This window comes from Bipolaris maydis, assembly GCF_028858645.1.
Source record: "Bipolaris maydis strain C4 unplaced genomic scaffold PSV08scaffold_18, whole genome shotgun sequence".
Lineage (NCBI taxonomy): Eukaryota > Fungi > Ascomycota > Dothideomycetes > Pleosporales > Pleosporaceae > Bipolaris > Bipolaris maydis.
The window spans coordinates 412,622-429,551 of record NW_027093874.1 but is presented as its reverse complement, the minus strand read 5'-3'; the positions used below and the strand labels follow the sequence as shown (position 1 = coordinate 429,551).

The 16,930-nt window shown below is 51.3% G+C and overlaps 4 protein-coding genes across 4 annotated transcripts; 3 read left to right on the top strand and 1 right to left on the bottom strand.

Moving 5' to 3' along the window:
- Positions 1–3,676: 3,676 nt before the first annotated feature.
- PSV08DRAFT_212106 (Spc24 subunit of Ndc80-domain-containing protein) lies at positions 3,677–4,731 on the bottom strand. The gene is made up of 3 exons (XM_014220443.2): positions 4,576–4,731; positions 4,134–4,522; positions 3,677–4,081 (listed from the first exon to the last, which is right to left on the bottom strand). Exons 1-3 carry the CDS (start codon positions 4,600–4,602, stop codon positions 3,907–3,909), a joined length of 591 nt encoding a protein of 196 aa, XP_014075918.1. The 5' UTR covers positions 4,603–4,731; the 3' UTR covers positions 3,677–3,906.
- Positions 4,732–4,867: 136 nt separating this feature from the next.
- Positions 4,868–5,930, top strand: PSV08DRAFT_341941 (uncharacterized protein). The gene is made up of 3 exons (XM_066092769.1): positions 4,868–5,025; positions 5,074–5,186; positions 5,267–5,930. The coding sequence occupies exons 1-3, from the start codon at positions 5,007–5,009 to the stop codon at positions 5,597–5,599; spliced, it is 465 nt and encodes a 154-aa protein (XP_065947965.1). The 5' UTR covers positions 4,868–5,006; the 3' UTR covers positions 5,600–5,930.
- Positions 5,931–6,360: 430 nt separating this feature from the next.
- PSV08DRAFT_21468 (uncharacterized protein) lies at positions 6,361–8,092 on the top strand. The gene is made up of 3 exons (XM_066092115.1): positions 6,361–6,596; positions 6,681–7,201; positions 7,257–8,092. The coding sequence occupies exons 1-3, from the start codon at positions 6,447–6,449 to the stop codon at positions 7,996–7,998; spliced, it is 1,413 nt and encodes a 470-aa protein (XP_065947964.1). The 5' UTR covers positions 6,361–6,446; the 3' UTR covers positions 7,999–8,092.
- Positions 8,093–11,267: 3,175 nt separating this feature from the next.
- Positions 11,268–15,989, top strand: PSV08DRAFT_232829 (uncharacterized protein; the record flags this gene model as incomplete). The annotated part of the gene is made up of 3 exons (XM_014220441.2): positions 11,268–11,299; positions 11,680–12,092; positions 12,155–15,989. 3 exons carry the CDS (start codon positions 11,268–11,270, stop codon positions 15,502–15,504), a joined length of 3,795 nt encoding a protein of 1,264 aa, XP_014075916.1. The 3' UTR covers positions 15,505–15,989.
- Positions 15,990–16,930: the final 941 nt, after the last annotated feature.

Sequence of the window (16,930 nt, the reverse complement as noted above, 5' to 3'; positions counted from 1 at the left end):
TGTGTTGATCCTTCGTTCAAGTAAAGTTCTCCGATTGATCTGGCGTCAGCTGCTCATTCCAACTCGAGCATCTCGTCCTGGAAGGTTATGCCTGTTGCTTAGCGGTAAATAAACCTCCGCTAAAATATCCTGTGAGATTCAGATCCTTTTTTTCCGTACGCTAAACCAAATCTACGTTCCGTGCGGGAAATGGAAGTAGAGATGGCTATTATGTTCCGCAGTAGGGGCCTGTTCGGTTGTGCGTTGTGAGTTTTGACTAAACGAGATGCAGGTTGCATTTTGAGATACGCTCCTTAAAACTGCGATTTGTGATATGACTCCACTAAATCCGGTGATTTCTCATAGCCCTAGCTTATCACATCATCATCATCGTCATCATGAAATATAGATCTAACCAAATAGCTCCTCTGTATCCTATTAGAACCCCAAAAAATCTCGGCTACGAGAATAGTTAGCACTCCTTATCGAAGCTCTCAACCGACTAGGACAACAAAACCGATGCAGAAAACCAGAAACCGAACAGGGCTAATCGCATCGTCTGCCGCGTATCGTGGCCTTTTTCCTGCGTTACATGGAGTTAAACGTTGTTAGCTGTTAAAACTCTAGTTCTTATTCATGCCTTGTTTTGTTTTGTAATATTTCTTCGCCTCGAAAAAGGTAGTTAATGGTCGTAGAGTAGAGTTTTGGACCTACTTCGTAGGCCGCTAAACTCTATCTGCAAAGACCTAACGCATATATCGAACCTTTTGAGTCTGTAAGTGTAGATGACTAAGCCTTGGAGAGCTATCTGTACCGTTTTTTACTTCGTAACTAAGACTTGTGTACAGACGCTATCGGTGTATCTCTGGAGCTGTAGGGCTTAAAACGGCCCGAGTAACGGTAAAGACAACAAGTTCGCGTGAATCAACCAAATCCAACTTCGGATGATCAACCTACCGGCTGCAATATACAAAGGGTGAGTAGAATGGATTAGTTTTAAATCATCACTCCAGTTCCCACATGCAAGTATCTGACTTCAAAAACTTCTACAACTATTCTTTTCAATCAAGAAATTCAACGTACTTTCGAAATGCATTTCACGAAGGTTGCAGTTATACTTATAGCAATAGCCAGCATCGCTTTTGCTGCACGGATAAACGGGAAAGCTGTAACCGCCCAAGTTCGACACGAGACGACTGAGTCCGGCCAATACCCCGTGGACGACTATAATGAGAAGCGCTATTCAATAACTTATATCGGTATAGACCCTAGGGATAACCGTACCCCCGAGCCCGATAATCCGTAGGTCAAACGCCAAAACAACTGAGTTCAACTCGAATTCCGTAGACGATTAAAAGGAGAAGCTCTAAAGCATAGAATAGAGATTGGAGGTAAAGGAGTGGAGATAAGCCTAGTAGATGGAATCTTTTCAACACAAGAATACTTTTCGAAAAGGGATGTGAGGAATAGGTGTGGAGTGGGACAGAGCAATCACCTACTACCGATAATCACAACTAGCTTTTTTCCTGATATTAAGAGAGCAAGCACAAGTTCTCAGCCTTGACATGTTTTTCTAAAAACGGCCTCACATGGTGTCGTCTCGACGACGGCATTGCGAGCCTCAGGCCTGGACAAGTACCATGTGACCCTAGAAATAGTTCAAGTTTCAGTGACCATCAATCATTCTTTTATTGCAACGAAAGAGGAATGATTAAGAATGATTCTTGTTCAGTGTTGCGTCGTATCGAATGTAACCTCTCGTATACCCAGCGTTTGCTCCCTAGGACGCAGCCCCTTACACTATAAACATGCTGTATTATATAGCGGAATTCATGTGCGTAAGCACTAGCAAGAGGATAATTCAGGCCAAGGCAGAATGAAGAGCTACACTATATAAATTAGATGTAATACTGTAATCGTTATATTGTCGACATTAGACAATCCGAGGAAGAGTCGAATTGCTATTTCAGCGGTTCTACTGCACGAAACTTGTGCTGTATACCACATTACAGTAGTCTAAGTAGTGTACGCGGTCGCAATTTCCTCCTAGCTTCGCACCCTAGGTGTCAGAACAGGCGGCTCCACAGCTCAGACACAAGCTGCGGTCCACAGTCGTAGATTACTATCCTAGGCAAGTGATGGATCTTCCGGACATGCTTAGTGAGAAGCTACAGGCATCTCGTAGAACAGCTACGTTAATTTAGAAATACTAAATTTCTTTACAGCGAGCAGGCCGATGATACTCCGAATCACTAGAATATAAAGCAGTGTTTGGTGCTGGTACTAACATGATAGAATCCTCCAATCCATCCCATCCATCCTTATCTCTACTATATTATTCTATCTCTAAAAAGCTTTACACCTACGCACGCAAGATGAAGCAGGCTCTCTTCACAGGTATCACAGTAATGGCGCTTTGCCAAGGACTTTGTAATGCCATCGCTTTATGCTGCGATCAGAGCGTTAATATCGGTAACTTTTGCTTAAGTAAGAGCTCATACATTCTCTAATAACATTAACAATACAGTGTCTACGAGGCAACGATCCTAATAGCGGCCATGGATGCGATAGGGTTCAAGGTTTTGGCGTTGGGCGCGAGAATGTCGGAGCATGTACTCGGATTACATGGGGATTCAACAATAGTGGAAACGCATACGTGCTATACTGGGTTAGATTTAGGGTTAGAGGTCTTCTGACTATTCCACTGGATCGTCTGTTATCTAGTGTTAAGGATAGTCGTTGTATGAAGTTCTCCTATCGTTAGGAGTTTAAGCTCGGCTGACTAGGACTATTGGCTAATTGGTGTGTGTAATAGTTTATCTTCTGTAGAGAAAATTGAGAAACGACCCCGAATTTGGAGACCCATTTACCACTATATTTTCGGCTAGAGGATGGATCTGCACGATTCCAACTCGTCGAGATTGGCCGGTCAGCAGTCATTCATTACCTATCTAGACATCTTGGTCCTGTGAGCTACCACATCTATCATCATCCCCATCAGCAACTGGGCCTTGCGTCTTATCATTGTAAACTTCACTGCCTAATTATTTCACTACACAGATCCTTCAGAAAAAGGAAAAAAGGCCATTTGGAATCCAAGAATGGAGTGGAAAAGGACAAGCAAAGAAGGGCAGCCTCGACTCTGGTTGGGCGTTGCTTCAGCGGTGCTAGCAGCAGCTGTTGCCGTATTATATATCAACTGGCGGCAGAGCTCCAAAGTAACAGCAGCCATACCGCACTCGGATCACTGCGAGCATCCGCAGTATATGGTGCGCACTCTGTCTTTTGACCCGCTCATTCAGCAGATCGAAAACTTCATTACCGTCTCCGAGCGAAGTTATCACCAGTCTCTAGCATAAGTCACAATGGATCCCTTCTCAACAACCTATCAATGTTGCTTGAGTATGCTGTACATTAGCCGTATAGTTTGTCAGAGTTAAGAGAATCTCTATACAATCTTACTCCAATAGCTATCTATTATTGGTGTTGTTGGATAGCAGCATTCTGGAATTACATACGATAGGTCATGAGTGGAGTAAGTATATCCAGGAATGATCGAGGATGTTTCTTTTTCAGTGTTGCGTCGTCACCACAAGATGATTTCTCGAGTAGGCTTATATCCTTCACTAAAAGGATTTTTTACCTCACAAATGCTCGCTGCGGACAAAAGTCATGCTCATCACTATCAATCATGCTCCCTTCTTATATGATGTGGAATTGTGTACTACACGATTATCTACTCTGACGTTATATCCGCTCATGAGACACAACATGTGAAGTGTGCTATTGATCTAAGAGAAGCCCAACGCCATAAACAAATAGGTATCTCATAATCAAGTCGTGAATAAACGCCATGCCCTAGACCTCGACGCTAGCACCTAAACCACGATATACGGCCAGTGCGAATACAAAGACTCTCGCGCCAACTCAAAGTGTCCGCCAGAAGTAGTTGGTGTAAAAGTGGCGCGAAAACTTGGGGTCAATATTGACAACATGTACGTCTCCCTTGGCTGCATTGCGAATGACAGCCTTGTTGTACTCGCCGGTAGTCGGGTCAGCCTCGACATCAATGCCGAGGGTACGGTAGAGTTTTAGTTTTAGTCTGAAATGCCTGTTAGCATTGATCTTGCCACTTGAAAAGGGTTTCAGCTTACACAGTAGCATCTTCACCTGCCTTGGGCTCGACACCCCCTTCGACACCCTCCTCTTCTAGCTCGCTGGCTACATTACCCAGCCTTGCCAGGTCACTTTGTAGCCTCTCGCCCTCAATTTCCAAATCACTGGCTTGCTTCGCAATCTTAAACTTCTCAGTGTCCAGCCTTAGGATCTCTGCTGCATGGTTGGTCGGATTGTGCTGTGATAGGGTGTGATTGTGGTTTGCGGAGAGTGTTTGGTGAGTGCGGTTCAGCGCGCTTAGAGAGGACTGGATGGAGCGCAGGTGCTGTGTGCGAAACTCGCTCAGAGTACTAAGGGATTCGTTGATGCGGTGAAGCGAGGTTTTGTCATTGCCAATTTTGAAGTGCGAGGTGCATTGCGCAATGAGCTGCTGGTGTGTTAGTCGCTGTGCGCCAGTCGCATAGACGGGACGTTCCTTACAGCAGCAGGGTCTTCGTCGAGAAGCATTTTGAGAAGTGTACGTGAATCGCGTGACAAACACGTGGGTATCTGAGTTGGATAAAACGTGTGCTTGGTTGTGGCGTGGCAGACTGGTGGTCATGTGTATAGCGAGGGAGGCGTGGTGTTGATGTTCTTGTTTGCATGGCCCGTGCTAGCAGCGCGTGCATGGCAACGGAGCCTGTGACTGTGGCGTGAGACGCAGGTGTGGCGCATTTGTGGCGTTTGCAGGATCCGAGGCGTACGTCACGGTAAAAGATCGCCTGCTCGGCTTAGGCACCTGAAGCTTTCACGAGACCGCCCGCTTCCTGACGCCGAAAACCTCTACCAAGTAACCCTACGATACCTACCTACATAGGTCTTTTGGAAGACGCATTTTTTACCCTGGGTTTCCCACAACGCCAGCTGTCGCCATGCCGCCGTCATTACCGTGTGAGTGGGATAACGACTTCTGGGCCGACGAACGCTCATTCCCCTTAGATGCTGCCGACGTAGAGTCGCCCCTTAAGCCTGAAGAGCTGCAAGTCCTTCGCGCACAGTACGAGAAAGAGGGCGAATATGTTGGGCTGCAGACAAAGTTCAACTACGCATGGGTACGACTTCCCCGCTCTAACGGCTGTACCTCCACATGTGCGCAACGCCATATGCGACAACCGAGCTCATGATATTTTAGGGCTTGATCAAGTCAACCTCTCGTCCCGACCAACAAGAGGGCGTGCGCTTGCTTTCTGAGATCTTTCGCAACTCGCGCGAGCGTCGGCGCGAATGCCTCTACTACCTCGCTCTGGGCAACTACAAGCTCGGCAATTACGCTGAGGCCCGACGATACAACGAGCTCTTGCTGGAGCTGGAGCCTGCGAACCTGCAGGCTGGGAGCTTGAAGAGTCTCATCGACGAGAAGGTTGCGAAGGAAGGGCTTGTAGGCGCTGCGATTGTGGGAGGAATTGTTGTTGCTGCGGGCGTGGTGGGGAGTTTGCTACTAAGGGGTGGCCCGCGCAGATCGTGAAAGGATGACCATGAGCGTTTCCCCGTCCAGATCAAGATGGAGAAGCGGCAAAAAGTTGGGCATTCGTACGCGTTGACGATACAAACACTTGGAAAGGCGTTGGTGGGCTCTATACCTCTGGCCAAGATGGTCAAACAACACGGCATTTGAATACTTGTAAATACTACAAAAACCCTGTAATTCGCATTTTGTGACCACGGACGAATATTGGCACATGTCTGCGTCTGCTGCCTCGTCTGAATGTGACTGCTTCAACGGGTGGACAAAGCTGGAAGCCAATGGAACACAAAAGAAGCCGAGGGACAGTCAATGGAACAAACGTACCGCAGAGTCACAGCCAGACAATCAATCGCATTGTGAACAAAATCACGCCAGTCGACCCGAGCTTCCTCTTACTTTTCGACTACGCCCATTCAAATCCGGTTTTCCTCAAACGCCCGTTAGACGAGTTCCGATCGTCCCAGACGCCCGCGGGGGGACATTTGTTGGATCCCTGCCCCGATAGCAACGTCATCTCCATCTGACATTGTCCGCACCAAATCGCCAAATCTCGCCGCACGCTTCTTCTTGACATTTCTTCTCTGCCAATCCACAACCTATTCAGCGCTTCTGGACTACACAGTCATACCCTGTACCCATCTGCATCTGCAGGGCGTCCCCACTTGGACAGCATAACTGCCGACGGCGCATGACAGGGCTTCGAATTGATTGACTTGGGCGGTAGCTTCCGATCGACGTTTGTGCCTTTCCGCTACTAGAGCGTTGCTTCCTGGCTGGATTACTTGCACCAAACTCTCGACTACGCCCTATCACCCTATATATTACCCTACGCGACACGCACGCTATCATGGACCAGTCAAGTGGTGAGAATGCGCAATCACACACCCAGCGGCCCGGCCACCGCGACATGATGTTTTGTCACGAGTGCGCCGATGAATGGTACCGGGATGAACATGGTCTGTCCTGCCCAGAATGCGGCTCAGACTTCACAGAGATCGTGAGTTGAGGCCGTCAGACCCAGCTTCCAGCTCACCAGACGAGATGAAGCGGAGATGAGTCGACTTTTGCTAATCCGGACCAGATTGAAGAGAACAATGACCCCCGAGACAGTAACATGTTTGGACACGACGGCGACGACTCTGACTCCATACCTGGTTTTGGACAAGGCCAAGCTCGCAATCCGCACCATAATTCGTCGCAGAATGACGATCCAGAGGAGGACGACATTAGCAATATTCGATTCGTACAGACTGCCCCCGGACGCTACAATCTACAAGCAACTGTCACCAGATCCGTGTCTCCCCATGGGGGCATGCCGCCAGGATCCATAGGCGGCTTCATGGCCATGCTAAACGGCTTGACTGGCGCCGGCCTACGGCCGCAGGGCCAGCAACAGACTCCGGGGCAAGGCCAGGGTGAGGGCCTCTTTTCTGGCCCAGGGACCAATCAGAACCAATCTGCCTTCCACGAATCACAGAACGAAGGCACAGAAGGAGGCCCTCAGATCCGGGGAGGAAGATTCACATATCACGGTGGAGTTCGTCTCTTTCCTCCCGGCGGAAACGGCGCTGGGCGGGCCGAGCCTGTGGACGAGCTAACAAAGTAAGCAAACTTACTGACGCATAACGGTGCAAGCAATTGCTAACAAGGTGGATAGCGTTATGACGGGACTCTTTGCCGCGTTTGGTGCACCTCCTGGCCACGTTCACGCCCATGGCTTTCCTCAAGGCGGAGCCCAGGGCTCTTTTAGTGGAGAGCACACTCATGGCCCTGGAGAACGGGTCATGGGCAACCCCATTCTCAACTTGTTCTCTGCAATGGGCATGATGGTTCCTGGGGCTGGCAACATGGGAGACTTTGTGTATTCACAAGAAGGCCTCGACCGCATCGTCTCTCAGCTCATGGAACAGACGGCAACCAGCAATGCACCCGGTCCCGCTACTCAGGCTGATATCGACGCCCTACCCCGGAAAGAAGTTACCGAGGAGATGCTAGGCGAGGAGCACAAGGCTGAATGCAGCATATGCATGGACGAAGTCAATATTGGCGAACAGGTGACTATGTTGCCGTGCAAGCATTGGTTCCATCACCCGTGCATATCCGCGTGGCTGCTAGAGCACGATACCTGCCCGCATTGCCGAAAGGGCATTACCAAGGGTGGTCAGGACCAGTCTGGCAACCCTGCTCCATCGGGCACTCACGATGATCCTACATCCCAGATGCCTGGTGCGTTCACTGTGGGTTTGGGCACGTCGACTGACCCCCACGATGAGCCTGCAGCATCCCCAGGTCCACAATCCTCCAACCAGGGTAACTCGTCTAATAACGGAGATGCAGGCTCGGGCAATGGTGGCATCAGTGACCGGATACGAAGGGGTCTGTTTGGATCTCCACAATAGTTGTTCGAATGAGCAGTTTGTGTTTTATCAGTATCAGCTGACACTCTTTTTTTTGTTTCATGCACAGGACGGAATCACTTGAGGAGGAGCAGAGACGTTTTCCGCGAGGCGAGAAGAAACCGGCGGAGCGATACTGGCGGATTTGCATGGGGCGAGAGTCATCTCAGTCGAGAAATCATGTCGAGGGCTAGAGGTATTGCCGACCCTGGACGTGGCCAGCAAATGGCTTTGCTGCACGTCTTGCACCGCTGTTCGCAGTCTGAGGGCGCACAACCGCAGACGGGGCGATCGCCCAGTGGCGCTCCCACGTGTGCAAGTGGAGGTGCTCCACCGCCTGTTTGCTCCTCTGAAGACGACGGTGCGCAGCCTGCTGCTGAGTCGAGCGCGGCGAGGCGGAGCTGGCGATCGGGTCTTGCAGCAGCATCAGCAGCAGCTCGCACAAGGCGTCAACGGTCGGCATGAATCGAGGGGGTGTGTGCATTGGGCCGTCAATTACAGTGGTTTAGCGGGTGGGTCTTTTGGATGGAGTTATTCTGTGTTTCCCTCTTTCCCTCTCTCTCTCTTCCCCCCGGCGTGTGAAAATGGGTTCTTTTAGCGGGTTTCCTTTGGTTTGCATAAGTGTATTTGTGTTTTTATTCCCCCCTCCCCTTCCATTACTCCCTCCCTCCCTCGACGGACGGCCCGAGCAAGGTTTAAGGGAGTAAGCATAGTTTAGGGCGTTTTTTGAAGCTTCAAATTGAGTTTCTGTCACTTAGTTCAATAGTAATAACACTTGCAAAACATTGTTTGCGTGATCATGGGTGGTTCATAATATGCGTGTCTTATACGTAGTACAGCAACTTTACACACAGACGGAAATAAAATGTCGACGACGGGTGGTGGTGGTGCTTACATACATCCAAATACTAAGCCTTACTTTACTACCTTTCGAGCTTCCCCCTCCCCCACGTAAATGACTGCTATGTCACTAGTCCCAGATCTCACAGAAACATTCTTAGTAGGTGTGTACTTGACAAAAAAACCGCCGGATACATATTACCGCCATGATTCCCATGCATTCCTTTTCGCGGGCCTATCCCGTGCACACACACATGCCAAGCCTGCTTTCTTGTCCAACACCTAGCGGTGTCGAGGGGCGGGGAGGGGGCGCCTACGTCTAGTTGTACTTTGTGCTCCTACGTTTTCTATACGCGCGATTGGCAAGGTTACTACTTTGCAACTAGTAGGCGGGATTTTACTTCATTGTAGGTGAACCGCGGAGGAGTTTTTTTTTTTTGTCTTCAGCGGCGGCGACGGGGAATTAGTTGGCTCTAGAGTGAGAATCAAGCGCTAACATGCACGTGATGAAGCGACGATCTTTGTTTGATTGGAAAGAGGCGGTGGGGGAGGGGGGAATGCAGTGAGGTTGGTGGTTGGTGTTGGCGCGGGGGTGGGCGGCGGCTGGTTCAACGGGCGAGGCGGCGGAATGCGGGATATGCAGGGTATGGCTTTGCGAAAGGGAAAGAAGGGGACCGGGAAAAAAAAGGGAAAAAGGCCGAGTGCGTAGTTGGAAGGGATGGGGGGGTATGTGATGGTGTGCTGTACGCGTTTTTGATGCGGTGAGGGATACGAAGAAAGATTTTTTTCTTTGACATGTCTTGATGTCGCGATTTCTTGATTGTGTATTTCTGTTTTGCTTGGATTGGTTTTATTCACTATTTTTTTATGCATGAGTGTGGTTGGTTGGAGAAGTAGGGGAATTAAGCTTTTGGGCTTTGGGGCACTTGGGCGAGGCCAAAGTTGTCTTTGGACTATTAAGGCGATCACGAGCGTGATACTGACATGGGGGCGAGGCGAGGCGTGCAACAGGACGAGGCTAGGGCGCTTTGGGCGAGTGGAAAAATGATGCTGCTGATGGTGCGGATCGCCCGAACAACGCATCAACGCATCGACCGCTTAGTTTTTCTCTTCCTGTCATTTGAACGAGGAAAGAGGGAAAAAAAGAGGGAAGTAAGCCCCGTAGCCCTGTTTTCTTGTTTGCTTGGTTGGCTGGCTGGCAGATGCGGGTGCATGATACAGGGTGCTGCTGTCAAGCGCTTGTTGTTTAGTTGCCGCGGACCTCATGCCGACGTTGGAGAAAAAGAAAAGAAACCAGAGAATGCATATTCACATGTTTTGAAGGACAAGAGGCAAACAAAAGTGAAACAGAGCCTCGTTCTCAGGATCCAGCAGAAGGAAAAAATCACAACAAAAAAAGGCCGTGTGTTCCTGCAGGCCATTGGCGTTCGCATCATGCCGAGTCACATTTTCACGCGTCGTGTCCGTGCTGGGGCCTTGTGCGGGCGATGCGAGCGCTCGGTCAACAGTTTGGGGAGGGGGGGCAATTGGAGGGGTTGGAGGGGCAAAGTGGGAGAGGGCGCGAGTCGAGTGAGTGTGTGTCGTGCAGGCTACCGCGCGTGCGAGAGAAAAGGTCGACGGTGGTGCGAAGGCGTGCAAAGCACGTCGTTCTTGGACGCGACGTGGTGGTACTGACGTGCAGAGCTGTGATTGGCGTATCGAGGTACCCGCGAGCAGTGGTGGGGACGTGGTGTGCTGGTGAGGAAGAGAGGCGGGGGGCGAGTACAAAAGGCTGGTGATGTCCTGGTGCATCCTGCTCTCCAGGCAGACTCCCCGGCCGGCCGTCGAGGAAACAAACAAAAAACGATGACGGTAGCATCTGTCCGTGGGCTGGCCGTGGCCATGGTCCATGGGCCGTGGGCCGTGGTGACTGGGGCGGCGTTGTTGTTGTTGTTGAAGATGGGGCGGTCGCTAGTCGAGGCGGTAAGAAAGGCCAGGGGGGTGGAGCCGCGTGGGTGGCGGGCGCGCGCGGACGGTGACCGCCCGTCATGCCATGGGCTTTTGTGTCTGGCGGCTTTGGGCGCGCATTAAAGCGTGTGAAGAGCAAGGCCGGGCGACAGCTGCTAAGAGCAATAGCATCGTATATGACTGGCTCTCCCCTCCCACCTGCTCTGCATCATCCTCGTAGCCGACTGTTAGCGCCCGACTGCCCACCAGGGCTTGCATGCAGGATCCAACGTGTTGCTGTGCTTGTACATAAGTAAAGCTCCATTTCGTACCGTGCGGTGAGGAGACTTGACGGCCCGCCCACATTCAGAAAGGGCAACAAATTTTTCTTGTCGACGGACGTTCCCTTGATTGGATTGCCCTAAATCTGCCGTCCTAGTGGCGCTTCATCAAAAGCCCACCCCGACCAAACCCGACCGACGGATAGCACAAGAAGCGCGTGAATCATGCCGAGCTGGGGCAGGAAAGAAAGCTATGAGTGAGTCGCTGCCCCGTCAACGCCCTTCCCTCTTCCTCCTCCTCCCCTCCTCCCACCCTCACACACACCCCTCCTTCCCCTCACCACCACCCATCTGCTTCCCACCCCGGTGGACTGCACCACCAACCACTTGATTGTCTTTTCCCATATCCCACCCGCTTTCGGTAAGAAGCTCTACCCATGCCCTTTGGTCTTCTTTGTTGCACCCTCAACCCGTCACCTACATATTTTTTTTTCGGTTCCCTTCAAAACCTGCCCCACCCCCACTCCCATTGTTGACTTGCACCACTGTCACATGTCAACTGGCCTGTTGCTTCTTCTTCTTCTTCTCCTTGCCTACCGCTCTTCTATCAGACCAACACACTAACACCGCCTCACAGGGTCTCTTCGAAAGAGCAGAAGCAGATCCTCGCCGATATCCAGTCCGGCTCTCAGAAGTTTAGCAGACGGCTCCTCCCAGCCCGAACTTTGAGCACCAAGAGGGACAGGAACGCTGAGTCTCTGGTACCCGTCACGGTCACTGCCGAAGGAAGCCAGCAAGAGGACCGCCGCGGACGCAAGTCGATAAGCTCAACCCGACCCGGCATCCCCAAGCGAACCAGCAGTATGAAGAGGGCCTACAACTACTTCTTTGGCGCAGGCGCTCCAGTGCCCGCTCCCGTTGCTCCCCCGGTCACCACCACCGAGGCTACACCACCAAGCAAAGAAGACGTGAGGGCCTACGACAATGGCGTAGATACCCCGCCTGAGACGCCCCGCGAGGCGCCCAGACGGCTAAGTGAAGACGAGGCCGGTACGTAATCTTCACATGTCCCTTCCCCCCACCCCCCACCTGCCCAATAACACATTCTCCAGCGATTCCCCGCTATCCAATCTCCCTCCATGCAAGAGGGTCTCCACTAAACACACTACCTCCGAGCAACATACTGACCTACGGCTCTCCCCCATCAGCAGACTCTCCATCACCTCCTTCACCAGATGATTCTGACAGCCTCGAGACGCAAATCTCGAAGCTGAAGAAGAAGCTTGCCCGTGCCGAAAGTGACCTCGACGAAGCACAGCGCATTGCTGCCACACAAGACGAGCATGTGCGGAGTCTAGAGGAGGATCACAAAGAGCGCGAGAAGGAGTTTGAGTCGCGTGAGCAGACGCTGCAACAAGACAAGAAGGAACTCGAGGAGCACATGGTTAGCGTTGTTGTACAGCAAGTACGCGAAGCCAAGGCCAAGGAGAGGAACACGGTCCGCGAAGAGTGCGAGACCGAGTTCCAGGCTAAGATTGCCGACGTGAACCAGGAGGTTGAAACCCTCCGCGCCACCGTTTCCGACCTTGAGAAGTCGATTGAGTCATACAAGGCAGAGATTGAGAAGCTCAAGGCTCAAATTGATAGCCAGCATCCAGCCGCTGCCACTTCTGAGCCTGTTGACAACTCAGCAGAACTTGAAGCTAAGGAGGCTGAGCTTGCTGCTGTCAAGGCACAGTTGGAGGAGGCGACTGCTGCAAAGAGCAGCTCTGAGAAGGAGCTTGCTGAGGCTCTCGCCACCATTGAGGAGCTTAAGAGCAAGAATGCCGATACTGTCGCCAAGTCTGAGCTTGATGCTCTTGCTTCCGACCGGGACGCCCAGAAGACGAAGGTCGAGGAGCTTGCCGCCGAGGTCGCCGTCTTGAGGTCAGAGCTCTCTGGACTGGAGGAGCTCAAGTCAAAGCACGCTGAGCTCGAAGCCGCACACAGTAAGCTCTCCGACGAGCTTGCTACCCGTGGTACCCAGGACGCCGACGCAGAGAAGGCTTCCAAGGCGGAGGCTGAAGGCCTTCGCAGCACCATTGCCGAGCTACAAGCTTCTCTCAAGGAGGCCAAGGACACTCTCGACCAAAAGGCTTCCGACCTCGAGGCTAAGACTAAGGAGCATGCTGCTGCTACCGAGCAGGTTGCGTCTCTTACCGAGTCTTCCAAGACCGAGGTCGACAGCTTGAAGACTGAGATTAGCGATTTGCAGGAGAAGCTCAAGTCCGCCGACTTGTCCAAGGGTGACTCTGAGGAGCTTGCTGAGAAGGTTTCTGCTCTCGAGAAGTCGCTGAAGGAAGCACAAGATAGCCTGGCCGCCAAGACATCTGAACTTGAGGCATCGTCATCTTCTCTTGCTTCCGAGAAGGAGGCCGCCGTCAAGGCCGCCGAGGAGGCCAAGAGCAATGTCGATTCCCTCACTGCTAAGATTGCCGAACTCGAGGCTTCTCTGAAGGAGGCCCAGGAAAGCCTTTCCGCAAAGGACGCTGAGCTTGAGACCGCCAAGGGCGATGCATCCAAGGCCATCGGCTCTGCCAAGGAGGAGGTTGCTGGACTTCAGAGCACTGTCAGCAAGCTCGAGGCTGAGATTGAGAGCGCCAAGGGTTCTTCTGACGAGCAGACGGCTGCTGCTAAGAAGGAAGCTGAGGAGCTTCGTGAGAAGGTTGAGAAGCTTGAAGCTGAGCTGAAGGCCGCCAAGGAGGAGACTAGCAAGGCGTCCGAGGCCTCTGCCACCAAGGTCACTGAGCTTGAAGGTTCATTGAAGGAAGCCCAGGACAGCCTTGCTGCCAAGGAGTCTGAGCTGACCGCAGCGAAGGAAGAGGCAAGCAAAGCCGTTGAGTCATCCAAGGGCGATGCTGAAGGTCTTCAAAAGACCATCTCTGACCTCGAGGCTTCGCTCAAGGAGGCCAAGGATAGCTTGTCTGCTAAGGAATCTGAACTCGAAGCTGCCAAGGGCGAGACTACCAAGGCTACCGAGTCCTCGAGTGCAAAGATTGCTGAGTTGGAGGCTAGCCTGAAGGAGGCCCAAGAGAGCCTCACCGCTCAAAAGGCCGAGTTGGAGTCCAAGTCCGCTGATGCTGGCAAGGTTGCTGAGTTGGAGAAGGAGCTTGCTTCCGCGAAGGCTGACCTCGAGGCTGCCACCGCCGCAAAGGAAGAGGCCATCACTTCCGCAAAGGCTGAACTGGAGGCTGCTACCACCGCAAAGTCTGATCTCGAGATTGCTGCCACCAAGAAGGATGAGGAACTTGCTTCTACCAAGGCTGATCTGGAGGCTGCCATCGCTGCAAAGGACGAGGCCACCAAGGCTACCGAATCATCCAAGCAGGAGACTGAGAGCCTTCGCACCACCATCAGCGAGCTAGAGGCATCCCTAAAGGAGAAGACTAGCCAGCTTGAGGCTAAGGAGGCTGAGCACTCGGAATCCGTCAAGGCCGCCGAATCCTCCAGCAACGACAAGATTGCCGCACTTGAGAAGGAGCTCGCTGAAGCCAAGGCTGAGGCCAGCAAGGTTGCTGACCTTGAGGCTAAGCTTGCTGCTAAGGAATCTGAACACTCCGAGGCTCTCGAAGCTGCACAGTCATCTGGCAACGAAAAGGTCTCTTCTCTTGAGAAGGATCTTGCCGCCGCAGAGAAGGCAAAGGAGGCTGTGGAGGAGGAGCTCAAGGCATCCAAGCAGGCTGAGGCTGAGGCCAAGGAGAGCGCTGCAAAGGCTTCCGAGGGTTCTTCCAAGGCAGAGGCTCTTGAGACGGAGATTGCCGACCTCAAGGCATCTGCCGAGAAGTCGACTGCCGAGAAGAACGAGCTGGAAGAGAAGATCAAGGCCAACGACACCAAGATTGCTGAACTTGAATCTGCCGTTGAGGCTGCCAAGGCCAAGGAATCTGAACTCACTGCCCTCCAGGCCAAGCTTGACGATTCCACCAAGGCCTCTGAGACTGCCACCAAGGACCTCGAAGCCGCTCAGGCTGAAGCCGCCGATGCCAAGAAGTCCCTCGAGTCTGTTCAGGCCACGCTGAAGGAAAGTGAGGAGAAGACTACCGCCCTGCAATCCGACTCGGAAACCCTAAAGAAGGAGCGCGACGAAGTCAAGGCTGAGCTAGCATCTGTCAAGGAGCAACTCGAGAAGGCAAAGGCTGCCCAGGAGGAGCTCAAGACTGCCAGTGCTGAGGTTGTTGAGAAGGCTGAGGCTAAGGAAGCCGAGCCTGTCAAGGAGGAGGCACCCGCTGCCGCAGATGCCCCTGCTACTGATGACATTAAGGAGACTGAAGTCGACGTACCCTCAGAACCCGGTTCCCCCAAGGAACCTGAAACTCCCTCGACACCTAACCCGGATGACAAGGATGACGATGGTGAGGCGAATGGCGAACAGACACCCGGCGGCTCCAAGAAGAAGAAGAACAAGAAGAAGGGCAAGAAATAAATGTCTTGACACCTTTTGATCAGAATGAAACGCGACGGAATCAAATGATGGAATGAATTCGGGATGGGATTAGGTTGATTGGTTGGTTTGCATTATACCCTTTTGCTGCACTGGCAACCCTAGCCAAGCGGCTAGTTGTGTGTGTCTTGTGCGTGGGAGGAGGTCCACTCTCAGACTACTGAGTTTGTGTCTTTTTTTGGTTTTTTTTTCGGCCCTTGATATGTGGTAATGACTCGCTCACAGCAGCTCCTTTTTCTACGTCATAACGCAACAACAATGATGCGTGTGTGATGGTGGGAAAAGTGCGAGCAGTGCATGTGTAGGCGGCAAATGAGTACGAAAGAGAAGCAAAAAAAAATGATGGGAGAATGAGATGATATGCCTCAACGGTAGATAATGAGTTGACTTTTATTTTTCTTGCTGGCTACGCCTATTTTTTGTTCGTAGACGAAAATCAGAATATACCCTACTCTTCTTTACTATAATATTTCGACTCAACTATGATACATGGTATCGTTTTGAAGCTTTTGTTATGCATATCAGCAGATGCCACTTGATTGTTTTTTTGTAAAAACAAAGTTGTCTACTACTATATCTATTTTTCCAAATCCCGAGCACGTTTGTTGCATCCGCTCACACTACATAACCCCCCGCCCCCTTCCCCGCAATCGTTATGTATACCAACGAGAAAAGATGAAAGGTGCCATAAAGTGTCCGTTATCAATTTACAGCTACAGTCACATGAACTTGGACCCTGTTACCTTTTTATCCTCCAAGTCTACAACTAGGACCACTTTTTTTTTTTGGTTTGGTTACCACGGGGAAAGAGAGAGAGAGAGAGAGAGAGGTGTGAGGTATGTGTGTGGTTGTAATCGCAACAAAGTCACCATTGCTTTCTTTGACTATTTTTTGGAGATTCTTACAAGCTGTGGATTTGAAGAAGAAGAAGAAGAAAAAAAAAGTTGTAGTGGTGTGTGTGTGTGTGTGTGTGTGTGTGTGTGTGTGTGGATATATGGGGATTTTTCGATCCCGTCTTCGCGCTCGTTAAGTATGCATAACACAAGTTCAAAACGAGTCGTGCAGAATGATTGTATGTAGCGACTGATGGCATGTGTTCCACACACATATATATATGATGTTGAAAGTAGCGACAAGGATGATGAAGACGACAACGAGACGTGTGTGTATACTACGTAACTCGTGTGATGTGTTTCTTGTGCATATACATGTATTGTATAGGGGCGGTTTTAGTGTAAGATGGCGGAATGGCAACCTATTGAATGGGCGATATACATATTTTCTTGGCGAAACAACTGGGGGGTTTTGAAAAGAACGGGAAAAGAGAAAAAGGGGGGAGCCGAGTCAAGACGTGGATGGCAGGGGACGAGTAAAGTGGCTGAAGCTTGCGCATGTATGTGTACGAAAT

Excerpts from the sequence above, each read along its gene's own strand:
- PSV08DRAFT_212106 (XM_014220443.2), bottom strand. The coding sequence starts at position 4,602 with ATGCTTCTCGACGAAGACCCTGCTGCT. Across the intron at positions 4,523-4,575 it reads TCGACGAAGACCCTGCTGCT|CTCATTGCGCAATGCACCTC; the intron begins GTAAGGAACGTC and ends ACACACCAGCAG. Across the intron at positions 4,082-4,133 it reads GCAGGTGAAGATGCTACTGT|ACTAAAACTAAAACTCTACC; the intron begins GTAAGCTGAAAC and ends CAGGCATTTCAG.
- PSV08DRAFT_341941 (XM_066092769.1), top strand. Across the intron at positions 5,187-5,266 it reads CAAAGTTCAACTACGCATGG|GGCTTGATCAAGTCAACCTC; the intron begins GTACGACTTCCC and ends ATGATATTTTAG.
- PSV08DRAFT_21468 (XM_066092115.1), top strand. The coding sequence starts at position 6,447 with ATGGACCAGTCAAGTGGTGAGAATGCGCAATCACACACCCAGCGGCCC. Across the intron at positions 6,597-6,680 it reads GCTCAGACTTCACAGAGATC|ATTGAAGAGAACAATGACCC; the intron begins GTGAGTTGAGGC and ends AATCCGGACCAG. Across the intron at positions 7,202-7,256 it reads CCTGTGGACGAGCTAACAAA|CGTTATGACGGGACTCTTTG; the intron begins GTAAGCAAACTT and ends CAAGGTGGATAG.